The sequence below is a fragment of the Colletes latitarsis genome, chromosome 10, assembly GCF_051014445.1.
Source record: "Colletes latitarsis isolate SP2378_abdomen chromosome 10, iyColLati1, whole genome shotgun sequence".
In the NCBI taxonomy this organism is placed as follows: domain Eukaryota; kingdom Metazoa; phylum Arthropoda; class Insecta; order Hymenoptera; family Colletidae; genus Colletes; species Colletes latitarsis.
This window is the reverse complement of record NC_135143.1, coordinates 12101463-12128650: the sequence shown is the minus strand read 5'-3', so window position 1 is coordinate 12128650 and position 27188 is coordinate 12101463. Positions and strand designations below refer to the sequence as shown.

The 27188-nt window shown below is 40.8% G+C and overlaps 1 protein-coding gene across 4 annotated transcripts in view; it reads left to right on the top strand.

The window, feature by feature from the left end:
- Positions 1-27188, top strand: part of Stacl (SH3 and cysteine-rich domain-containing protein) — a 73414-nt gene that overhangs the window by 8370 nt on the left and 37856 nt on the right. For 3 of the 4 annotated variants that reach the window (XM_076776226.1, XM_076776227.1, XM_076776224.1), the window contains exon 2: positions 11638-12444. In XM_076776226.1, coding sequence (XP_076632341.1) covers positions 12036-12444 — 409 coding nt within the window. In that variant the 5' untranslated portion in view covers positions 11638-12035. Of the gene's footprint in view, positions 1-5257; positions 5399-11637; positions 12445-27188 lie in introns of those variants that run through there. The other variant, XM_076776225.1, reaches the window with a different exon arrangement.

Sequence of the window (27188 nt, the reverse complement as noted above, 5' to 3'; positions counted from 1 at the left end):
TGTTTTCGTTCCGAAAGGAAATATTTCATGAACAAAAGCACAAAGCGATGTTCCTTTATTTTTTGGCACCGCGAACCGTTGCGATTCTCGGTTAGACGGAAGTCGAGAGCCAAGATTCTCCGAAGGGAAACCGTTTCTGGTGAATGGTGCTTTGCGAGAAACATTCCTCCTTTCTTATAAATTATTCCGAATCCCTTAAGAATACGCCATAAAGGGAATACGTTACGAGATCGTCGCTAACGGAATGCATTTTAAAACGTACAAAAAGTTTCTTCGAACGAGGCGAAAATTAAATTTTTTTAGACGCGGTACGTTTGCGTCGAAATTAAATTACCGATAGAAACGAGTTCAGCGAGTACAGTGGTTAAAATTAAATTATTCCGCGTCGTAATTAAATTAGCCTACTCGAAACGAACGACCACTTGTAACTGCCACGCGATTTCGTCGTTTTTTTTCGTTAAATCAATCGTCGAACGTCGCACCCTGTTTACAATTATTCCTCGGTTTCGTCGTGGCCTCGTTTCAAAGAACCAACGAAAAGACTGAAAAGTTCAGTGGTTGTCGAGACTTCGGGTACGGTTCGAGCGATCTATGAGTTACTATATTTCCGGGGTTACTTTAGTAAATTGCAGTCACTCTGGGAAATTGTGAAAATACGGACACTTTGAGGAAGCACGTGAATGCAAAGAGTCATGGGGAGAAGAACTACTAAACAGTACAGAAGCACGAAATTAATGTTCATCGAGACAAATATGGCGGCACTGCTACTATGCTGTTCTATTCTTTTTGCAATATTAATTCGACGTTTGCAAAAAAAAAAAGAAAAATTGTAATCAGTAAACTCGATGATAAACGGATAATATCGTGCGAGAATTCGTCTGTAAATAGAAATACTAGTGCGAGTGAAACGGTTGGGACCGCGAATCGTCAAATATGAGAAATACAAGCGGGTAGAAACTTTTCGAAGTTAATATTTAAATTTCGACCAAATTGTCGTCGCTCTGCCGGCGGCCGAATGGCAAGTAGATGTTCGTCGAAAGTTGTAGCGTCGATTCTGTCCGTGAAAATTGTCGCGTTTCGAGTTCCCCCGTGCTGTACAATTTGTACCGTGGTACGGGGGACTGGAAAGTTTCGTTGACAGGGGCGAGAAAATTCCTATTGGATGACCGTTTTCAAAGAGACGGGGAGATGCTTTCGTTGGAAACGCGAAAGGGAAGCGAATTTAATGCTCTGTGTCGGGAGGATTATTTTTATTAGCTATTTTTATACCTGCGCGCGAGTTCTGTATCGGTTCGGTATCGTTGCGTAAAAGGGGTACGGTTCGACATTATAAATAATGAACATCGAAATCGATAAGAGCGGATCTTAAACCACACGGGTTGAATGAAAACGTCTCGCTGGTCTCACCTTGGGTCGCACCTTTTTCTTAACAAAATTTGTTCAATTACAATTAATATACAGGTTGGCCCACGCAACTTGTGCAGCTCTGTAATTTCCAAAATATGCGTTACACGAAAAAACTTTATGTACGAAAGTTGCGTGGTTTAAAGGGATACATTACGTAGTTATTTATTTTTTTTATTTGTGGAGACGTTTTGGTGATTCGAAGGTCAACTTTGTTATTTTAAATAGAATACTATATTTGTTATATCAAAATCTGAAAGAATTGTATTGACCTTTATTAGCCCTAAACCTAATAGCTAACGAGTAATTTCACTTTAGAAGAAAATTGTCAAGAAATTAAGTGAAATTATTTGTTAGCTATTAAATTTGGGGCTAATAAAGGTTTAAAAAACAAAGTTAACCTTCAAATTTCAGAAATGCTTTCACCTATAAAAAAAAGTAAATGCACTACGTAATGTATCCCTTTAAACCATGCAACTTTCGTATACGAAATTGTTTCGTGCAACGCATATTTTGGAAGTTACAAAGCTGCACATGTTGCGCACCTGTATTCGCAATATACAAATCGAAAACATTTACTAAATTACTTAAAAATTGTAACAAAACACGAAGATAGTGTCGGTTCGAAAAAGAGGAATTTTTCGACAATTTATTCGAGAAAACTCGGATTAGTCGGTTTGATTTATTTCGACTAGAATAGTAGTAAATCCTAGATTATTGTGAGAAATTGTTAAAGACTCTTTTTCATCTTAATACGTTCAAAAATTCAACAGGTGGGTGCGAAACACCGTTTAGAGTAATGAGAATCCAATTGTCGCCGAGAGGAGGACCAAATATTTATATTTTCTTGTTTCATATCTTCCCATTCACTATCGCGATTCGTTTCAAATAATCCTGACGCAAAGACGGAGACGGTTGGTTTACATTTTTGTAAATAAACCGAACAGTGCATTGCACTTCACGAAGCTTAAGTGATTAAGGAATATCCTTTCTTCAGAAATGATAGCAATAAGTTTCAATTGCAACCCAATCGCCGTTTCGCGTTGTAATTAATTTTCACACGAACGCTCCTTCTTCCGCTTTCTTTGACTAATTTTTGACAAAGACTACTGCAAGAAATATCAAGGACTTCGTTATACAGCTTCAATTCTTTAGTTTTAATCTCTATCGAGAAAGGCATTCTCTTTTCTCAACGTTTTCTGCGGGAACGAGCTATTCTTTCGCGGATTCGATTCATCTTGGGTTGAATTTGGCGGACAAAAGATCGCGACGATGAGTTCCAATTGCAGCCAATCATGGATCCTTTTTCGCGTCTTTACGTACTCGCGGAATTGTTCGAAAGGGTATAAACGATTCGAGTGGTTCCGCTTTCATCGAGTGCCCGAAGAATCTCGATGAGCTCGCCTGGCCGATCAAGGCGGCGGAATTTCTATCCTTCGAGTCACTTTTGGCACAAAAAGGTTGGCATTACACGCGGCAGCGACGCGACGAAGGTCGCCATCGCGGGGCCGACTGCGAGCATAAAATTAACTGTGATCCCCAACAGCCTCGTTCACCCTCATTCTTCTTTTAAATCACGATAAAAGTTGTGTTTCTTAGAGCCGTCTCGACGGAACTTCGATCTCGCGTTTACCCCTAAATTTCGAGCAATACGACTCTTTGTTTAATCAATTTAAACATCGTTTACCTCGAATGCAACGCGAAGCTTGGAGTAATTTTAGAAAATCTTTCTTTATCCTTGGAACAAATATAATATTTTGTGTTAAAGTCATATCAAAAACGTGGTTTAATACTAACACAATGACAAAAGACGATCATCTTCTCGTCTCAATCCCCGCGCTCTCGTGGATTTTCTTTTATTACTTCAACATTTTGTATAGTCGAACGATGGCACTGTGAATAATATGGGGAAGCTAAATTAGTAATGCATTAATGTTGCTCAGTAAATTAGCGTTAGAGGTAGTACAATCAGTCCTCGCCAGTGGTCAGAGATGATCTAGCTGAAGGATCAATGATAAGGACACCAATTCGAGGATTCAACGAATCATCGTTTGTTTAATTTGTATAATTTTGAGGGTACCGTTCAAAGCTTATTTCTTCTTCGCCAGAATGTTTAATTTTAACCTTTATTCGCGATCTACTTCTACTCTTTATCTTGTATTTAGAACATTGATCCCATTTATAATAACAAGGATAATACCGTTTGTAATATTTTTCTGTTTCTCAATCAAATTTGTAATTTTCTCGATGTATTTTTATCCATAACTGAAGTAGTATATTTAATATACGTTTCAACGAATTTCACGGAAATACCGATAAACGATGCAGGGGAAACAATTAAAGGAGGATTTATAAGCATCGATACTCAACAGTACGTTTAAATTCAATACGTTTCAATCACGAGGATGCTTACGATCTACGTAACTTGGACGTAGTTTCAAGTAAACACACCAGTTCTGTGCAAACAATACTATCAAATACATTTACAGAGATTTAATTTAATCGTAATGTTTGGTGGAACGAGAGATTCCAAATTCTCGGTTCGGTTCGCAGATAAGAACATTGCGTTCGATACTAATTCGCGTCGCGGATCGACAAATTGTATACCCGTCAATAGAACGTGTAATCGATTTACAATTTGGGTAAACGAGATTCGTGAATTACTCTGCATTGCGTGTAATGGAAATCTCGTCGATATTCACTGTCTCCGGTTAACGTTCCCAGAAACGACGTTGTTCCGATTGCCGATAATTGAAATCGGTACTCTATCGGGCATTATTTCATCCCTTGTCGAGGAAATTTTATATTTGCCCGAATGTTCGCGGATGGAAAGCCTCGACGAGTTTGAAATCCCCTTCCTTCGTCGCGAGTTCGACCAACCGGATCCCCGCTTATGCAAATATGACGGACGATTCAATCTACTTTTTGTTTCCACCCGGTTTCTTTCCAACGAAAACTCGTTTGTTTGAAAAGTTTCCAGCGATTCTTTCCGCTTGTCTCGCGATTAAATTGCGAACCCATAGCGAACGCGTAAGACCGCTTCTGGATTTAATTGTTTATCACCGGGAAAGCGTTCCCGTGCCAGAACCGGGATTTTTTCCGCGCTCTCGGGGCAATCTGCCAGAAATTCGGGGTCAAAAGCGAATCGGAGTCATGGATCTACCTAAGAATCGTTCGAAAAGAATTGCAACCTTCGAAAATCGAGTTCACGGAATTAATTTTAAATTTAAATTAAACTTTTCTCCGTTCTCTCCGAACCGTAATCTTAAACTAATCAGTTCATAAAACCTCGTCGTTGAGTTCTGCACGGTTGCTATCTTCATCGTTTCGGAGTTACGTTGAAATTATGCAACGACAGGCGGTTGTAGTTCGATGAACGTGATACTTGACACGTTGCTCGAGAGATTGTACTACGTGCACGGTAGTACAAGGTGTTCCAAAAGTCGCCATCTATCTCGATAAATAATTGAAATTTCAGAAGAAAACATAAGCAAACGTTCGATTCGTTTGACTTCCCGAAAAGTTGTTTATACAATCGAATTCAGAGTCTAAAGGTCCTTCTAATTGGCAAGAAAATAGCAAACGGGACACTTTTTTAGAGCCTGCTGTCGCGACGATCGTATCCAATTAAATTCGAGTTGGGAATTTTTCCCCCGTCGAAAAGTCTAATTTCACCAAACTTACGGAACTTGAAAGTTGGACGACTTTTGAGTAGGTTTCGAGTAATTTTGCATCCCAGTTGCTTACGACGGGATTAACTGTGTCGAGGCTCGTATGAAAAAGTTGTCGGTTATCAGTAGGACATTCTTGTCGAAAACGACCACAACGACCGCAAAAACTCGTCGACTCGATGGCGGAATGCATCGGGGGAACCCCAGTCGACCAACTCGTCGAGAGTTCCTTGGTACGTGGGGTCTCGAACAGGAACGAGAGAACCGGATAATTGAGCGAGTGCTCCAATTATTCGGCCGTAGAATGAAATAGCAAGCCGCCGGTGAGCTTTTTTAATCCGATATTGTAACACGATTTTCGAACTTTTTATCAGCCGCTTTAAAATGCTCCTTTTCGTCTGCGTGCTGCGTCCCGACTAATGAATTAGGTTACAGGCTCATTGGGGCGGACTTTGAAAAGGGAATTAGATGATAATAAAAGAGGCCACTCGCCACAGACGAACGAAAAGGTGTCGTGTGATTTTATTCGACGTATCTGGAATTCCGTAATTGTTAATTGTTAAATCCTTTCATTAGCTTGGAATTATTCTCAAACAACGGGGGAAGCTCGACGAGAGAGTTTTTCAGTATCTTAAATAAATCAAAATTAAAATCTTAAGAGACTCATTTTTCCTCGATTGACTTATTTGCATCCAAATGCAACCTTTCGTGTATGGATAAAATCGTTGTAAAAATAGCGTTTCGTTTCTTTATTTAGTAGAAATATTTTAATCGTGGCTGTTAGTCCCTTTGGTTCTTCGACTCCACGATTATTAATGATGCTGTATTTACTTGTAATGCGAGTTTAAGTGGATAGAAAGAGGGTAGGGGTGGGGGTTGTTCCGGAAGCGCGATGCATGCTTCGTGGAGCGTGATTTATGCATCAAGTTCGATAAACAGGTGCCTAAAATAACGGAATTCGTTGAATAAATATGACACACTTTGCGTCAAAGTGTTTTCGGGCGATGCTCACTTTGCTACGTTTATTCTTTATCGAATCGCTTGATTCGCGTTTTATATCGTTCGTTGTCTCGCGATTCTCTCGTCGAGGCGTCCCACTCGAGGCATACATTATTTATACGACGTACCTTTACACAAATCGGATATTAACATTACGGACGCAACGATCTTATTTTGAAAGTCCTCTTTCTGTCTATTCCCGGAGAAAGTGTAATTTTAATATTTAAACAGAATGGGCATTCTCTTTTCTCAACGTTTTCTGAAGAAACGAACTAATCTTTCGCAGATTAGATTCGAAGAAAACAGCTTCGATCGAACGATAAAAAATTTTAGCCTGGAAGTATCGCGAAGATTCAACAATGTCACGGTGAAACAATAAGATGATTGGCCGTTGGAAACTCCGTCAGGACTGGAGGGGAGCAAAGTCTATGTAGGGTGTTCGGCCACCCCTGGGAAAAATTTTAATGGGAGATTCTAGAGGCCAAAATAAGACGAAAATCAAGAATATCAATTTCTTAATTGAGACTTCATTAAAAAGTTATTAAAAAATTTAATTAAAAATATTTCAAATCATTCTGAAAAAATTATTTTCGGTTGCGGGGGTCAATTACAATCATTTTTGGTAAATAGACATACCCCTGAAATCCTACCCACTTTCGAGAAAAAAATTCGGGTAGGTGCTGAAATTTTTCGGTGCAAAAAATTTTTCAAATCGTTCTAAAAAAATTATTTTCGATTGCAGGGGTCGATTGTAATCATTTTTGGTCATTACACGTACCCACGTACCATCCTATGCATTTTCGAGAAAAAAATTACTTATCGAAAATCTAATGCGAGGCTAGAAATGCATCCCTGAATTTTCATGCGAATCTTTAAAACGTCATAACTTCTGAACGGATTGGACGATTTTAATGTTTAAAAAAGCAAACTATGCGTATTTTGATGGAGAATGTGTACAAATCGCAAAAATATTCGAAAAGTTGGTCCCTGACATCGCAAAATGAGAAAAACCCCATAAAAATGGTCCAATTTTCAAACAGCCATAACTCCTACAATTGTGAATATATTTCAATGAAACTTTTTTCTGAAGTAGAGCTCATGGGTACCTACAGAAAAGTATTAGACAACTTTTCTGTAGGGCGTCAAACAAAATTACTAAAAATGAAAAACTAATTTTTAAAAAAAATCGACAGGGGGTAGGTGCCTAAATTTTTCGATGAAAAAAAAAAATTTGAAATTAATTCTAAAAAAATTATTTTCGGTTCCGGGGGTCAATTGCAATCATTTTTGGTCAACAGACATACCCCCGAAATCCTACTCAGTTTCGAGAAAAAAATTCCTTACCGAAAATATAATCTGAGGCTTGAAATGTCGGCCCGAATTTTCATGCGAATCTTTAAAACGTCATAACTTCTGAACGGATTGGACGATTTTAATGTTTAAAAAAGCAAACTACGCGTATTTTGATGGAGAATATATACAAATCGCAAAAATATTCGAAAAGTTGGTCCTTGACCCCGCAAAATGAGAAAAACACCATAAAAATGGTCCAATTTTCAAACAGCCATAACTCCTACAATGGTGAATATATTTCAATGAAACTTTTTTTTGAAGTAGAGCCCATGGGTACCTACAAAAAATTATTACACAACTTTTCTGTAGGACATCAAACAAAATTACTAAAAATCAAAAACGAATTTTTAAGAAAAATCGACAGAGGGTGCCTAAATTTTTCGTCGAAATTAAAAAATTTCAAATCATTTTGAAAAAATTATTTTTAGTTGCGGGACTCAATTACAATCATTTTTGGTGAATAGACATACCTATGAAATCCTATGCAATTTTGAGAAAAAAATTCCTTACTAAAAATCTAATGTAAGGCCAAAAATGCTACCCTGAAATTTCATGCGTACCTTTAAAACGTCATAACTTCTGATCGGATTGAAAGATTTTAATGTTTCAAGCGGCAAATAACGCGTATTTTAGTGAAGAATATATAGAAATTCTAACAATATTGAAAAAGTTATTCCTTGACCCCGTAAAATTAGAAAAACCCTATAAAAATGATCCAATTTTCAAACAGCCATAACTTCTGCAATAGTGAATATATTTCATTGAAATTTTGGGGGGAAGTAGAGTTTCTGGATGCCTACAAATAAGTATTAGACAACTTTTCTGTAGGATGTCAACCAAAATTACTAAAAATCTAAAATGAATTACTAAGAGAAATCAACAGAGGTAGGTGCTTAAATTTTTTGGCGAAAAAAAAAATTTCAAATTGTTCTAGAAAAATTATTTTCGATTGCGGGGGTCAATTAAAATCATTTTTGGTAACTACATATACCTTCGAAATTCTTCATACTTTCGAGAAAAAAATTCAGAAATGGGCGAAACTTTAAATGTTAGTAACTTTTTAACGAAGCCTCCATCAAGAAATTAATATTCTTGATTTTCGTCTTATTTTGGCCTCTAGAATTTCACATTAAAATTGTTTTCTGTGTAATTTGTTCCGGACGAGAGTAAAAAGGAGCCTTCGACGGGACGTGTAATTACGTGAAATAGCTTGTCGTAGTTTGTACAGCTCTTTATGAAGAATTTCTTCGTAGGTCGGGTCGGATCGCCGCGAACAATCGATTTCTTTGTGCTCGTTCAATTATGCAAAAAGGTCCTGCGCGGGAATTATCAGCGCGAAACGCGCGTATAAAGCATAACACCAAGGAGCTTCAGCGTTTTTTCCCCCCTTCTGTTCCACGTTTCGCGCGGTGATAATTGCATCATTTGTCCGTTACGTCGGCGCACATAAGCTTTTAAGGGAAATTAACAAGATCTTTTCAGCGCTGTGAGTGTTATTAATTTCCTGAGATTCGAGATACTGCTGAAACGGCCACTACCAGGGAATTTTTAATTCGAAAATGGAAACGAGCTCTCCGTTTTACGCCGTTTTGTTGATCGGACAAAAAGCAAACTGTCGGAGGAAATAAATTGGCCCATTGTTGCTCTTTGGATAAGAGTTCCAGACACCCGAAAATTTCCCAACACATTTTCCAGAGCAGATTTACAGAGTCGAAAAAGAAAGTCGCAGAGATAGAAATTGATTTCACGGATGAATAATAAAAATTTTTATCGAGAAGTAAGTCAATTTCAAATTTAAGATGCTCGGTGGCTCCCACGAATGGAAATGGTATAACCTGGATAGACGAGATTCGCATTTGATCCCCGTCTAAGAAGAAGGATCCCCGAGTATTATCCTGATTGATTGATCGATTTCTGCGTACAGCCAGCCGCGTTTTCGCACGGCTAAATAGGGTGATTTCGTGCTCGTGATTTCGACGGATAATCCATGGAGAATCGACGAATAGAAATTATTAATATTCTCACGATAAATAAATACAGAAATGCGTTTCGCGATTGTTCCGATAGAACGAACTTCAGCCATTTTGGGACGCGTGAAGCGGAAGGTGCAAAAATTCGAGGATAATTGGAGACTCGTAGAAGCTTGTATTCGAGAAGTTTAGTACCAGTGTTCCACCGGTCGAACTGAATAACGTTTAAAATAAAGATTCCGCGTTGGAAATTTGTTTATGACTCTTAGAAAGGACACTCGAGTCCGGTTGAATGTAGCATTCGCATTGAATAGCCATTCAAATTAGATTTAAATCAGCGGGACAATTTGCACGACGTCGAGGTTCTCGAGTTGCAGAAATGGGAGGACGTTTCCGTCTTTATTCGGATGTTGAATAAGTCGTTTACCCTGCAAACAGAGCGGTTCTTTCACGGCGGAACAAGCTCGGTCTTAACCAAGTTGAAATGGGCGCTATTAATAATGCATAAGACCGGCGGTGGCGGCGGCGCGGCGATTGTTTAAATAAATTCAGGCCGGGCTTTAGCTCGGGAAACGTCTATAAAAATAAAGAGGGATACCGGTAACAATCGGTATACCGCTCACTGGTAGATTATTGGGAGAGTAGAAACGTTATTCCCAAGTTAATCTCGGCGATCCTCTTTCTTTCCGCTTTCATGAAAGCAAACCACTCGGAGGACGAGGCAGACAAAGGATACAAAACTTGATCGCGTTGTAAAAGCACGGGCGGAAAAGTTTGGAAGCGATTGCACCACATTGTGTCGTAACCAACTCGCGCAACTTCCATCGTCCGCCACGGAGCTTTCGTCTTTTAAATCGTCGCAACAGATTCACCACATTACACCTTATGGACTTTCGTGGCCCAATCTGAGTGCCATAACAACCTGAAAATTCAGACGTGATTTTAGCGTCCTCTTCTCATGGATGAAAAATTAAAAAATTTCTAATCGTTCGAAAAAAATTATTTTCTGTTGCGCGGGTCAATCACAAACATTTTTGGTCAATAGACATACCCCCGAATTTCTGCGCACTTTCGAGAAAAAAATTCCTTACCGAAAATATGATGTCTGACCACGTCTGACCAATGACTGATTCCCCTTAAATTTCATGCGTATGTTTAAACCGTCATAACTCCTGAACGGATTGGAGGATTTTAATGTTTTAAAATGCAAACAACGCGCATTTGAGTGAAGAATATATAGAAATTCTAAGAATGTTCAAACTAAATATTATTCGAATGAAATAAATGTATCAGTCGAACTTATATTTATAGGATCGTTGAAACAAAGTATCGACTTAATTTCTTACGCTTATTGCTTCGCGTTGTTCCGTACGCGTGCTCCTCGAGGACCGGATGCTGCCATCTTTGAGAATCCGCACCGCCTGAATGGCAACTGAAGTACTACTTAAGCACTCCACGCCGCGAGAGAGGAAAGTCACCAGTTCTGATACCAATCAAGAAGCCTATACGAAGGAGAAAAGTCTTGATTGATGTCGGAGCTGGGTACTCTCGAATAGAAGTAAAAATATACGACTTAAATAGTACAGGAAGTGTTATTGAAGTAAGTCGAGAATGTCGTGAACGGAGCTCCATTTTGTAAAACACCTTGAACAAAAAATAATGTGCATTCGAACATTAAAAAACGGAAAGTACCCTAGAAAATGTTCACAGAAACGTAAAAATAATTCTTGTTGAAAAAGTAACTTCATGGAAGATGCCATTCCACGTTTTGGAGTTCTTTTTATTCTGTGCAATGTTTCCCATATAGTTCACATCAAAATCAAGATTTAAACTCTACTGGAGGATTTGTGGTTAGCAAAAAAAGGCTAACCAAAACGTTCCACCTAATAGGACTCGTTTCCTTTCGGGATCAAAATGTTTTTCGTATATAATCCGAGTTTCGAAAGTTAATTAAAAGTAAACAAATCGATACTCCCTTATGGAAAGAAAACTCGCAATGCAGCCGTGTCGAATATGGCGCTGCCGTGCGACGATCGTTGCAAGTATCCTCTTTTTCTAAAAATTCTATGGTCTTTTTGGCGTTGCTGACCTTTTACAGAACCTTAATTCGAAAAAGTATCACTTCATTCGTTCTATTAACAAAAGGAAAATATACATTACAAAATAAACTCGAAACGTACCAAATAGAATAGAATCTCTTCCTCTGGAGGATTCCTCTAACGACAGTCTCTCTGTTCCAGGCTACCGTCCAACCAATAGACTCCTCCGCGTCTATGGGACTCCGTTAAATCGTTGTCGACGGACTCCAAGAGCCACGAGGAGGGTGGTCGATGATCCAGCAATCTCCCGCGGAAGAGGCAGCCGACAGGACGGACCGGGTCAGGAAGTGAAGTCGTAGCAACGGTGGCGGTCGTGCCAAGAAGATGCGGCTGTTCGCGTGGCCAGGCAGCGTGACTCGCGAGAGGATCGTAAAGGATGAATTGGCGGGCAGCGATGTTGGCTCACGCGGACCGGAGAAAAGTGGCAGCAGCAGCAGCAGCAGCAGCAACACCGGCGGCGGCAGCCACGCGGCCGAGCGTGTCCTCAGAGTCGTCGATAAAGGGGACGCAGGCTACGGGAACACCATCATCGGCTGGGCATGTACGTCATCTACCCGGCGGACGAACTCCTGCGTATCTATGAGAATCCCGTCCGTGATCCTAGCTCAGTGCTGAGCGACGATCGTAGACCGAGCTGTCGGATCACCGTGATCGCTGTCGACGACAGAAACGACCGCGGCGTCGTCGTCGAGGAGGATCGCAAGAGGCAAAAGGAGCGCAGACGAGGCGAGCGCGGTCAGACGCGCAGAAGGAGAGCCCGACGTAACGAGGCTCGCGATTACCAGGTCACAAAGCCTACTCGTTCAGAGGACGACACCAGAACTATGCAGAACAGTCGCGGTGCCGGCGGCGAGGATGCCGCCAATCCTCTCAGGGACCTCACGCAACCGGGGCTCAACGAGCACCTCAAACAGCACAATGCTGGCGCCCTCAAACTCGTACAAACTGGTGAGTTTCTTTACCATTTTGCAAATCGAATTTTACCTTCTGCTACTCAAGCATTTACAAAGAATTGTTTCCTTAACGGGGTCTTCTAGCGCAAAGTACATTTGATTAGACTTTCTTCGGGAATTTTTTGCGAACAAACTATGAGACCTTCTGCAGTTAAATTTACAAGGTTTTTTTTGTACGGGGTTCAGTGATACTTTTAAAATTTTTTGGGTGAAGAAGAAATTAAAATTGGTGGCAGTGCATACTCTCAAACATAGTCAAACATAATCGGTTTTAAAATAGGTCGTCTCACGGTGTCCATGATTCTGACCATTCTATTTGTTTGAAATGAACAAACCTGAAAGATTCTTAATTAGTATGAATTTGACTATAGCTGGTTCTAGAGCAAAAAGTTTGATTATCAATTTTTCTATGTTTGTTTTGAAAATTTCGGGGGCCTCAAAACTAATAAAGTAAAAATTGTGGGTTGATTTTGGCCTGTATTTAAGAAGGCAATTTTTTCGCGCAGAAATATATAAAAGTGTCGAAAGAAGAAGTTGGTAAAAAGGAATTCAGAGGCTGGAATTTTGTTTTTCCAAACGTAGATCCTTTTACCGAAAGAAGAACATTTAAAAGGTAGTTCAAAATTGAATTAATCCAAGTGTTGCGCTTTATGTAGTTCCCTTGTTAATGTTTGATAACTATGATGGGAATTCAGAGTGCTTCCAAGGGCAACTCCACCTGTCCACTTCAATTTTAACCTACATTTGCAGGACGTTTCATTACATGTCCCCATTGTTACGTGTAAACTATGAAGTGTAACTCGATAATTTTAGAAATATAAGTACTGTCTTCGGATGTCTGCTATAATAGAACAATCCAGTAGCAAATTTGGGGGAAAATATCGTGACTTTAATAGGCCAAATTCACTTTTCGCAAATCTCAGACTTTTAAGGGGGTATTCTAGGGTGAAGTGCATTTGTTTAGACTCTCTTGAAGAATTTTTTTCGAATAAACTATAACACCTTTTGCAGTCAAATTTACAAGGTTTATTTCTACATATTTCACTGACATTTTAAAATTTTTTAGTCGAAAAAGAGTTAAAATTGGTGGGAGTACATACTCCCAAACACAGTCAAACATAGTTTCTTTTAAAAAAGATTGTCTCACGGTGTCCATGATTCTGGCCGTTTTATTTGTTTGAAATGAAAAAACGTGAAAGATTCTTAATTAATATGAGTTCAGGCATAAGGTTGTGCACGTGTATTTTCCAAACTATATTCTTTACGAAAATGTAAAAAAGAAATCGATTTTTTCAGAGGTGTACACTAGAAGACTTTAACTCTACCAGTCTAACTACTTAACTCTACTATCTTAACTATCTTAACTATCTTAACTATCTTAACTCTTTTCTTAAATCTACCATGTTAGGGCAAGTGGTTGATGCTCGATACTCGATGATCCAAAAATATGATAACTCTGGGAATATTGATAAGTTCGAAGTATTGAAAGCAGACGTCTTTCTCCCAACGTTTCTTGACGGATAGCTCGTGCCTTTTGTGAGAATCGCGTGGTTTGAATTGATTTGCATAACGTATGCAGCCCAGGAAAAAGCCGTTGGAAGTTAGTGTAAGGTAAGCAGCCTTCCCCTACGCGTGCCACCTTATTACACAGAGGCTATCAGATCTGAGCTCGCGTGTAAGCGGCCGATATACACGCAATGTAAACACAATAGCGTTAGCTTTAGGAGGCTCCGACTCGACCAGGGTTTGCCACTATAAATCGTGTATATTGAGTGCAGAAAAACCACAAACACATATTCCTCTTTGCCCGGAAAACGGTGCGACAAACTTAAATAATTAACGCGCGAAGTTGGCAAATGTTCCGAAAGGGTAGAACAAACAAATAAAAACATAATTTAAAGTTTGAACTCTCGTATCGTATCGTTATTAGGGATTTCGTGTGTCATACGGGATGCTACGACCGAAAGGGTTAATTATCGAGAACGTGCGCAAGACGTTCGATACGTTTGATGACGTTTGACATGGTTTGGACTAAGATTCTCATTAGACTCCAATAGGGAAAGTTCGTGGTGGAAGTTAGGGCAAGATGAGAAATGATTACCCGACGTTTCCAGAAGTTTATGCGCGTCTATGTTAACGATTAATGAAACTTTGTTACTTTTTCGTTACATTTACTGTTTTCTCTCGCGTCAAACGTTTCGCGAGACTCAGACTTTCGAGGTTTCGTGTTGTTTATTATGTCGCTCGGCGGCGTACTAAAGGCATCGTAACGGGCGTTTAGGTTTCATGCTCGGAGGCAGTAAGTTACTTTATCGCTGCCCCAAACGAGCTACTTAAGAGACCGCTTGGCCGCCCGGAACGCAGACAGAACGCAGGAAACGAATGCTTCCCTTCCTTTCGATTAATCCTTCAGTTTCGCCGTCGAAACGCTCGGATCGGAAGAGATTTTATCGTTCGGGGAATAGAAATGTCAGACGGCGCCGGCGACAGAAACGGTAATTTTAACCGGAAGGAAGCACGTTTTGGCACAGATTTCCCTCGGATTTTCCACCGAAAAGTCTGGACCACGGACACTGGCGGTGATTGTAATGTACGGCGATCTCGTTCGCGTTGTTGTAAACGATAAATTTTGGAGAAACGAGCTCGCGAGGCCATAAGAGTCGCGAAACGGTAGAACAAACTCGCGGAGATCACGGTTGGCACGGATACTCTCGCTCTAAGGACAACTCTGAGAGAATCTGTGGCACGAGTGCCCCAACCGGCCAGACACTGGTTAAATTTATGCGATATGCACGGGGTGTCTCTGGTAACTTTGCAGCAAAGTCTCGAACGAATTGCTCGGTTCAAAGCTTTCGGGAAAGCCTGGATTTTCCGTGCACTTGTGTGTCGACTTCGACCGTTAGACGTTTCTCGGCGCCGTTAAAAGTAACGGGGATATCGCTCGTGACGGAATTACCGAGACACCCTGTACGTGGCGTGTTTCAGCTACGAGCGCTGAAAATAATACGAGTCCGTGAGCTTTATGAACGATATAGGGCCAGTCACTGGAGTCTAGCCACAGTCTATAAATTGCAATTGTACACACAATGCAAGAGTTTTTAAATTGCCCGCAACCCCTTTCCTATTGTTGTCTCGCGACGAATAAAGAACTTTATACGTTCGAATGTAGGGGATTAAAAGCCTGAAATTAAATTTAAACGAGAAACAGAATTTTGTTGTGAACGTGTGGCACCGTGTGCCCTAGTTAAGCTCTCCATGCCTTATGCTAGGGTAGGTTAATAACAGTTGTGTGACTCTATGTTTATCTCCTCATCTGCGTGCCATACTTTATTTGATCCGTCGATTCACATGGTATACAATTCTAGTCCAACGCAGACATACTATTATTAGCATTTTCATTATTACAGAGGTGCATGAAAACTCACGCTACATGCAGCCGCGTTAGGCGTCTCTTCGTCAATTTTATGATACGATCCAGGCAACTAAAACAGACAATAAACGTAAACAATAGGACGGACATCGTTTCATCATCGAGACAGAAATTTTCGAATCAATTTCCTGCTCGTCGAGGAAATTGCATCCTTCTTTTTTGTTTATTCGCCCACAGTATTGAAAAAGAGTATTATCAGCTACATTTATTTTTGATACTTTCTCGTTTTGTTATCTGTCAGAAGCCTCGCTGTCGAACACGGAAATTGAACGCGAGTTTGAAAGCCAATACTGCACGTTGTTGAAATTAAAACAGTTTTTTGTCCCTTGGCAAATAGCACCGAGTTCAATCGACAAATACACGCTGCATTCGAAAGTTTTTTAATTCCCTGTCGAATAACAGAATCCACGTTTTCCGAGCAATTACTTTAACGAATAAATTCCGAAATATCGCTGACAACGCAACGGAAAACGCGAAAAATCACGCGCCGAATGGAACTTATTCGACCAGGGGGGAAGAAAGAACTCGATCAACACCGAGATAAACAGGGAGATTCAGGGGAGCAAACAATTTTTCCCCTGGCTCCTCCTCGAATAACGCGAACATTTTCAGGCTCAGGTGTATTAACGTCAACTTTTCAAAATATAAAATATTAGATTCATTTTATATCTTTGATATAAAGATACAAGATTTGTGAAGGCAGAATATATCGAGGAGTGGTACAGATATTGGCAAATTTGTACAGTGACGTTTGAAAGGAAGTAAAGGACAAGGGGACACAGTAGGATCGGATATTACAGAAACGAGAAACAGAGTTTCCCAGAAAATGTTGACTCGCGTATCGTTATTAGCGTCGACCTGACCGCTGGGAAGCAATTATTCAGTGGACTTTATCAAACTGGGTCGAAAAATCCATGGAAACGCGGGGTAAAAGTAAGAAATAATACAGGGTTGCGCAGTATTAAATAATGACATCTGGAAAATGGTTACCAAAGGCATTTCTTTGTTTGCAAAAGAGAAATGGTACATTTGGGTCATGTACCAATGGGTATATCCGTGGCGCCGGCTGCTTCTATGCTTTTAACGTACACTGTCGCTCAAAAGTTTGGAGCATTGTCCGATCTCCAAAATAAATGAACGTTCTTATTATTCTCCACCCTTTCTTTTCACAAATCCGAATCAGTCGCTATTTAAATTCAGATCCCGTTGTTACGAGCGGTAAACAATGTCTAAAAGCTCTATCGTTTCTGCAACACGTTTTTAATTTTGCAAAGTGACCTTTCCCTTCACTTTTATTGTATCTTACCATATTTGCTTTTCCTCTCTTTAATCTCTAACACCTGTTACCCTCTGCAACAATAATAGTTAGCGAATTAAACGCAGATTTCCGGATTTATAAACTTGCTCAACAAGTAAGTTCATCGAACGTCGAAGCGCAAAACGGATGAACTCGTTTGAAAGCAGCCCCGTCGGACACGAATTCTCGCGTTAAATCGAGGAATGCGTCGGGGAAGAATTCATTATTCATCGCGTCGGCCCGCGTAAGAAATTCACTCTGGAAGGGGCGCGTGAGGCATTGAGGTTCGCAGAAATAAACACCGATTTCCCGGGAAGCCCCGAAACTACGAGAAATTTGTCTTCCGGGGACGAAGACGCGGAGAGGATCGTCGGACATTTTTCACGGCGAGGCGGTTTCTTTCGAGGCCAATCACACGGCCACGTGACCGAAGATTAATTATATCAAGGGTGTGAGGGGTGGTTCTATTACGAAGTCCTTCTGTCATCGGTCTTTGTCGAACGCGATTTCATCGAGGCGTTCCGTTCTCGAAAACGTCGATCCTCGCGTCGAAACTGATTAACCTTTGTCCAGCGCGACGCTCACGATCGATCTTGCCGATCGATGGTTGGAAAAAAGTTTGCAACTTTGCTTGGTTCGCGCTCCGAAGGAAGTATAGAACCTCGCCTTCCTTTTGTACAATTTTATCGTAGACTGTTAGCAGAGAGTGCACTCGCAGATCGAGTTTATCGAGTTACAGCGGTGAATCGTCGAGTGGAAAGAGACGTACAAGTTGTTTCTTCGTTTAATGCCCTCCCTTCCCCGCGAAGAGGAGAAAAATTACAAATTACCGTGGTTCTAAATTGGAACAAGAGACCTACGTTGTTTGCAGACTCTTAGTTTTAAGTGGCAAATATTTGTTGAGTTACGTTAGTAATTCTCGTGCTGAAAGACGGTTTATTCCGTCTTGCTCCCGGGAGAGAAAATCGCGAATTTATGCGATCGAGAAAAAATGAAACGTAACGCGGCGCGATAAAAGGGAATATATAAACGGTGGTGGCGGACGAAGGAAACCGTGTTGCAATTTTTTAAATCTTAAATCTATGAAAATTTTCTCGCTCGAATAATCCTCGAAGAAACGTTGTTCGTTCAACGAGTGCAACGCACGCATTTGCTCTTACGCTTTACCAACAACAATTTTCAACATGTAATTTTCTCTTGCAAGCATAACCCGCTTTGGTGAACTTTGTCGAAAAGTCTCGCAATTTTCTTCTCTATTTACGGCCGACCACGCGAGAAGATTTACGCGGCACTTTTGAAGCTTTCCCGACACTTTTCTTGCACGCTCGCCCGTCGAAACCCTCTTTCCCGAATCGATCGACGACCGAACCAAACGCGCAAGTTTAAAAAAAAGCTTTCATTTCAATTTTCTGCGTCGTCGAACGACGTTTTCCGCGAAACAAAACGACGCAGCGATGATTCGTAAGTTGAACATTTTTATCCCTCTCAAAGCCAGCGAAGCGTGAAAGCTATTTGAGAAAACGTGTCGAATTAAAGATTCAAAAATCGTTATTGGTGTTTCGCGAGGAGAAACGTTAGCGTCGAACTAATTTTTCCAAGCACCCGGGTTATGTATCGGAGCCCCAGTTTATGATCGAACGACGAGATAAGGGAAGCCCTTTTGCAAGCAACGCGTTAAACAAATGCACTAAAACACGCCAAGGGGTTCAACGGTAATCACATTACGCTCGTTGCGTTTCCATTGTGGAATTAATTGTTTGTTTACCGGCGCGGACTGTAAATTGGTCGGTTCACGCATCGCAATTGTTCGCTGGAGGTTTACTTGTTTGACTGTTGTTACTTGGATATTCGGATTTGCGTGGAACTAGTTTGCTAGCCGAGAGTCCAGGACTCGTTTATCGGTCGAATAAATCACGGATTTTCTTTGGAGAATTTTCATAAAATTAACCTCGCAACAACCGATGCCTCTGTATCAAATTAATCTCCGATCGAAGAGGAATTGTTTCTGTTTCGAACACGTAGATTATTAGTTGGAAACTTCTAATAGGAATTTTTAGAATTTTGTATTTAATTAGTTTCCGACTAAACGCTCGTTTGTGCTTCGAGAACGTTGTTAGATACTTCCGGTAAATGTTCAAGAATTTATAGAACTTGTACGATGAATTGTGACGATTTAATAAATTCATATATTATCAAAGTTTGCTGAAATGTAGATTTTCCTGTTCGTTGCTCGCGCGAGGCTGAAATTATAATACGTCTTTCCACGTATATTCAACTACTACTGCACGTTCGTTACGAACAAACGATATACTTGCTTCGCGAGATATCGCGGGCGATATTAAATGCATTTTCCCCGGTAAAATGCGACAGTAAATACGTTTCGTAAAGTGCTCGAACGAGAAAAAAATTTTCTCTCCAGAAACGATATTCTATGCCTGTTCGAAAATTAATTTTGCAGCAAAGAACGATGACTTTGGAGTAATCGTGTGCCCGAGAGAGGAGGGAGACGCAGGTGATAGCAATAATTATTCGCGATAAAAACGATGTGTCACGGTGGTGTCCCGGTGACACAAATACTTGTCACGCGAGCGACAGTTCATTTTTCCATGAATAGTTTACGTTATTTCGCTTTTTATTTTCACCGCGTCGCGACAGTTTCTTCTGCTTTTTACGCCCCCCCCCCCCCCCCCCGTTCGCATCGATTGATTTCGAACGAGACAATTACGCGAACTGCATTTTTGCCCAACTGAAAACACTCGACGATAAAAATAATAGATAACGCTAATGATAATGGAAAACGAAAGGTACTAGATTACAAGGAAAAAAAACGATGCAGCAATTTGCTAAATGAATCGTTCTGCGTTAAAGCGCTTCGCGTAATGATTTAGCTTCTGTGCGTTCCGTTTTCAGTACTTCATTTATGCATATTAACTATTTTCATCGCGATCGTTCCGAAATTCGAAGGCTCGGAAGAGATTAGTATCAATTTGCACGCTCAGGCGCCTAATAAAGATATTGGGAACAATAGAGAGTCAGTTGACGATCGCGATAACGATAACCACGATTAGTCTGTAATTATCCGACGAAGTTATTTTCTTTGTTATACGTTGAATTATTTAATTACTTTGCCCGCAATGCGATCGAGACTGGGTTAATAACAGTTGTGCCTCGTGTTTTAACCGTAAATGTACAGGGTGGTTCTAGAAACTGGGACGAGCTGTCTTTTTCTGTGAGAAAATTTTGTCAAAATATTGAAAAATATTTTAATTGTTCTATATACCCACAAAGTTCGAATTAAAATATCTAAGAAAATAAGGATTCCAATATCCACATCATGTTGGCCTTGTCGGTGTCCCGGAGGACGGTTTAAAAAGGACCCAACGAGTACGAGGACGAGGTCCTTTTACTGATTCAATTTCCCAGAACGTCCTGTGGCCTATTTAGAGGACGAAAATCCTGGCTGGAACAGACAGGTCCAGTTTTTCGCCAAGTCTGAGCCAGTCAGTCGATTCGAAGCGCATCGTCGGAGGTGTGCTTCCGCGAGGAAACGAATGCTCCTCCGGGCGTTTCGCAAGATTACATCCAAGACCTCGTTACCGCGGTATAAATAGAGCTTTCCTGCTGGCGTGGATTCAGTTTAACAGCGGAGTAGCGGGTGCGCCGGGTCTAAACAATCTTCTGGCTGTCACGTGTGGTGACCTGGATGCTTATTCAGATCATTGGCGCCGGGTTGTTGCTTTCATCGGCCGCGCCAACGCGTTTCTTTTCTCTTCCGTCCCTTAATCATCGACGCACTGAACCGAATTACCGTTCCATTTTCAGGAGAATGTTCGACACCTGCCATTGGCCAGACTTCTGGCTAAGGAATCCGCAAAGCGTTCCAATATCGACGAAGCATCCGAGAATGGGTTGATTGTACGCGAAAAAACGAGTCGAAGATAAAGAATAAAATTTAACTCGATAATTAACACGTCACGAGGTAGATTCGGTATATTTTTAGAGTAAATTTCGGTTAAGCTTAACATTATCCACATTGTAGGTCCGATGTCTGTAGGGTTACGTTTCGATGAGATTCGCGCAGCAATTCGGGTGTAGATTAGGCCAGTAATCGAGTGAGTCGTGTCTGAAAGGGAACCTCGAGTGCTTTGACACCAAAGCTGACTTTAATGGAAGTTGCACACAAATTGACAAATAACATTAACAGCCGTGTGCTCGATCGAGTTAAAGTTCCAAGGCGCACTCGCGAAGTTTCATAATGCAACTTTGATGTCTTCCACCGAGAGAGCGATGCAACTTTGTCACGAATCCAGAACGGCAGCACAGATATTTATTATCGAGGCATTACCATCCATAAATATTTAAGACACACGAGCTGTAGGGTACGTAGGAATATGTGTCGCGTCCTGTGCGCGGCGTTGGAACTTATTATGGATGTTGCATCGGTCTCTCGTCGAAGAGAAGACCCCTCGAGAAGTCGAGGAACTGTTTTATGGAAACTGTATCTGTGACTATAAACGCGCGCTGAATCGAAAACGAGAATCCGATTCGACTGTCAGCGCAAAAAGATTTGAAGTTGAGACGTTATGCATGGAAATTGAGAAATTAGAATGGGAAACGTGCATACGCTTGAAACCGGAGATTGATTTTCTGAAACGGTGGGAAATTTATCTTTCTCGTAGCGAATCTCCTTGATCTACGATCTTCGATGGACTCGGTACCTAAGGAATACGCGGCTAATTACGTTTTAACAAGCTTCGTACTTAAGAAAAATATTCGCGCGACGAAGGTGTAACGGCGGAGAATTGATCGACCGCTGTGACAAGTGATAATGGAAAATAGATTAGCCCCAGACTTCGGGCACAATGAGTTTGACATCATTTCCGTCGGAACCAGTAAATCTTCCAGCGACGTATCTTCGTATTGTTGTATGCGGAATGGCGTGGGGAATCGATTTATGTAAAAGAAAACGCGAATGTCATCGAAAAATTATTATGTTGTACTTATTGTGTAATATTTATTAACAAGGGGCATTCTGCAAATGTGTTCAAAGGTTAGAATCTGTATTATTGTAATCTTAATCCACTCGACGGATCGTTTTACCGTCTGTACCATTAACGGTGAGGATTAGAGTTTCACGAAACACGAGGATCGTATGTAGTTTCCAAATCGCTGAACCGGTTATAATAACTTGGCAAACCGAACGGTCACGGACGTACGTCGAAAGAACGTTTACTTCCTTAAACAAATGATAAAACACAGTCTGGACCGACTCGCGCGATTCCAGTAACGACCGATCCTGCATTCTCGAGAGCCCGCCCTTAGCTGTGCTCGCTCGACTCTCCAAATAGCCCAAGACGGAACTGAGGAAGGGTCGAGCGACGTCAACCAGCTCGTAAGATAAAATTCATGAAGTAGAGCACCCGGTGTCTCGACAAGCAGACAAGCAGGCGACCAAAAAGGAAACTAACGTACTTCTTCAACGACCCCAACCCCCTTCGGAGTCGATGAACCACGCGCCACGGCCGAGAAACCTTCCAGAATCGAAAATAATCAATAATTACTAACGTTCCTAAAATGTCATTGGTGCATTTTTATGTGCAACCTACAGATGCAAAGTTGATATCCGTGGTAACCACCCACTTTTAAGAAAAATAACGATCTTCATTGGCTAAATACCTCTCCAGACCGGAATTTTTTGTTCAAGGATCTTTAATTTACGGAAAATAACGATCTTCACTAACAAAACGCCCTTTAGACTAGAATTTTTTGTTCAGGGACCTTTAATTTACGGCGCTCTTAAGCAACGAAAAATAATATTTCGCGATGATCTGATCCTACAGAAACTCTTTTAAGAAAAATAGCCATCTTCAGCAGCTAAATGCCTCTCCAGACTGGAATTTTTTGTTCAAGGATCTTTAATTTACGGAGCTCTTAAGCAACGAAAAATAATATTTCGCGATGATCTGATCGTGCAGAAGTTTGTAAGATAAAAATTGCCATGGAATTAGAGTTAATCGTTCGAAACATCGACGAGGAAGTTCGTCAGAAAATTACAAGGCGATAGGATAGCGTGAAATAAAAATGGCGGTCGTTCGGGTTCCGATAGGCGACCCTAACCTCTCTGTACGTGGTCGATGAAGCACGTGGCGCGTCTAAATGGACGAAATGGCCGAGAAACGGTCGGACACGAAGGTAGAACCGAACGTCAAGGCTGGCCAGATCCACCTCTTCCTGAAACCTGGCACCGACCTCGGTTCGTAGACCCGGTGCCAAGGTCGCATGATTCTATCCCGCCAGGGCTTCACTCGTCCTCCGTCTGAGGCTAACCGTCAACGATAGGGTCGATGACACACGGTCCAGGTGTTGGCCAACCGGAGGGTTGATGCCTGCACGCAGGAAACTGTGCAGGTTATATTTAATAAAGGAGTCTGGTTGCCACGGTAACTGCGAGGTGAACGAGCACGGTATTGATTCAGCCCACCTGAATTCAGGTCAGCCCCTGACTAAACACCTTCCCCGTGTTACACAAGGCCCGGTCTACGTTTCCGTTGCGTTCCCGTACGCCTACGGATGGATTTTTCTACGACCTTCGACACCCCCATCTCCCTGTCCACGCGCCAGCCACGCGACCGCCATGCATTATGGATATAGTTCATCTTGATAGAGGATCACGGACTGCTCGTTGCGTTTCCAACCCCTATACCTTCATGGTTCCACCCCTCTTGCGCGTGGGATCGCGTGAAAGGTGGATTAACCGATGATAAACATCGTAAGATTCGAATCCTGGGCGACGAGTCTTTAGGGGTTGAACTTTTAGCGAACCGTCTCTTGCATCTACTCGACGAAGCAGAGTAAAAAGATTTTACTATTGTGCTTTGATTCTGGAATAATCCTCTTTTTTGTTAACACGTCGATCGCCACGGTGATCACTGGTGATCGCTTTTAACACTAGAACTACCGAAGTGGTCAAAATGACTCGTAGTTTCTAATAAAAATTGTAGAAAGTATACTCCACTGGATTTTTGAAAATTTAACAAACGAACATCCTTTGCGCATTGTTTACGATATTTGGAACAATGACAAATTTATACAAAGTTACTGCAGAAACAAGAACTGTAAATATTTTCCAAGGAAAGGTACGAAAGATTTGTTTGGCGCAACGGTGTAAGCGGATTACGCATATTCTGTGCATGAAAGTATTAAGCTACGACAATGGGAAACGTTATTATTATTATTATTCATTTATTCGCGGGATAACCTCCTTAGTACAAAGAAGAAGTAACACGTAAAGAAAAATAAAATAAAGATTGTACAAGATGAAAATATTATCGCTTCACGTTTTAACCGATGAAATTAGTTTATATAGGTTTACTAAATTCACGATTCGACTGTAATAATACGAAGTAAGCAAAGCGTAGCTTATTCTGCGTTTCTAAGCCTAACTTCCCCTATCGATTGTCTTTCGTTTAAGTCTGAATTTACTTTGATTTCACGCAGATTTCCCCGTCTGTTAAGAAACTTGGTTTAAGCAACTGCCACCATTAAGTTTGGATCTCGAAAATGAATGCAACAGGAGACTGGTGGAAGACGCAGAGGGTTTCGACGGATTCGAGTTTCCGTTCTCGAAAGTCCCGTAAAACTTTTCCGGTCGATCGTGAGTGTCTCGCAATCGGTTCACGCAGCGAGGAAATATTTAATTTTCAAAAATCCGCGTATTCTTTAACAGATCACGAAATCGAGAAATTATCTAAAATTATCAAAAATTATCTACAGCCGCATCTAACCAATTTCGATTACTAATATTTTTTAATACCAAAAAGTAAATTCGAATATTTGTACATGGAATAGCATAATTTTTAGATTACGCGGTATTGTCTTAAATTTTATTATTCAATAGTACATTCGGTAGTTATTCAAGTATCCTATATAGGGTGTTCGGCCACCGCTGGGAAAAATTTTAACGAGAGATTCTAGAGGCCAAAATAAGACGAAAATCAAGAATACCAATTTGTTGATGGAGGCTTCGTTAAGAAGTTATTAACAAAATTAAATTTAAAAATTTCAAATCATTCTGAAAAAATTACTTACAGTTGCAGGAGTCAATTACAAGCATTTTTGGTGAATAGATATACCCCCGAAATCCTACGCAGTTTCGAGAAAAAAATTCATTACCGAAAATTTCATGTCTGACCAATCATTTACATGTTTCACTGAAATTTCATGTGTATCTTTAAAACATCATAACTTCTGAACGGATTGGCCGATTTTAATGTTTAAAAAGGCAAACGACGCGTATTTCAGTGTAGAATATGTAGAAATTCTAAAAATATTCGAAAAGTTATTCCTTGACCCCGTAAAGTTAGAAAAACCCCCTAAAACTGGTCCAATTTTCAAATGGCCATAACTCCTACAATAGTAAAGAGATCTCATTAAAATTTTGGGGGCAAGTAGAGTTCATGAATGCCTACAAATAAGTATTGAGCAACTTTTCTGTAGGACGTCAACCAAAATTACTAAAAATCAGAAACGAATTTTTAAGAGAAATCGACAGGGGGTAAGTGGCTAAATTTTTGGGTGAAAAAAAAATTTCAAATTATTCTGGAAAAATTATTTTCGATTGCGGGGGTCAATTTCAATCATTTTTGGTGAATAGACCTACCCCCGAAATCCTACCCACTTTCTAGAAAGTAACAACAACTTTTTAAAATTAGTATTCTTGATTTTCGTCTTATTTTGGCCTCTAGAATCTCCCATTAAAATTTTTCCCAGTGGTAGCCGAACACTTTATAGAAGTATCTACATCTACGGGCAAACGACGACAGTAAAAAGAAATATTTGAAAGTAACTTAGGCGCTTTAAGAGATGCTCACAACTGTCTAGAAATATCTAGAGGCGATTTAGAAGCGTTTCAACGATCTTCTATAAATCTCTCGATGTATTTGACGATATCCTGAGGTATCGAAAGCTCTGAAGGAAGCTTCTGGAGATATCTACAGGTGTCCGGCGTTATCCGAAATTTACCTAGCATCTACAGGTGTCCCGGGTGTAACCTAAGAAATTTCGATCATCGTCGCCTACGGGATACTATTGTCCACGAGCATTTACAAATCGTTGCCTCTGTCGTTTCGTTTATCTTCCACGAGCACACGCGGACGCGAACGTTCGCCGTAAAATCGAAAACAATGGCGGCCACGCGCCGCCGTGGACTTTTCAACGAGCCATTCCGGTAAACGTTAGCTTTAACGAATGATAAAGCATTCACGGTTCAGGGCAAGCGTCCCCGCGTGCTCGATAAGGGACACGATGTCGTAAATGTTCGTCGATTCGAGAACGATAACGATGACAGCAATTAAGCGGAATTCACTACGAGGGCGTTCACGCGACGGCGCCTCCAATTCGACGCGATTCTTTCCCGATCGATTTCGCTTACCCGCGAAAGCTTACCGGCTCGTGAAATATATATCGATGAATTATTGGAACGTTCGATCTGTTCGGGAACCACCATTCAACGAATTAAAATTTCCGTCGTTGGAAAATAAATTCAGCGTCGGTGACCCGTGATCGCGAAACGAAAAACCCTTAACCTCGATTAGAGAAATTTCGAGGCAAATTCTTTATCACGGGATAAGTTAAGATCGCAATTTTTAGAAATTAAAAGTTATTAGAATTTATATAGACTATAATTCTAGGCGTACAATTTTTATCACCGATCACCGACAATTTAAATCGATCTTCATTGTTTCAACTATTATTTTCTTCGACGTGATTCAGGATTCTCTCTTTGCGGTTAACGGTTCTGATTCATTCGCCATCTGGCGCTTGCTTTCTAAATAAACCCGCGTCTGAGAGACGTTCCTGTATTCTCTGTAAGCATTCTCTTGTCTGGCACGCGTCTATTGGAAAAACGAACGTCTTCCATCGACCGAATTGCACTCTGAAATTCCATACATCAAACGCTGTCTGCCGTTTTCTGGTTCGAATGCTCGTCCGTTGTTTCTTTTAACCTGTAAAA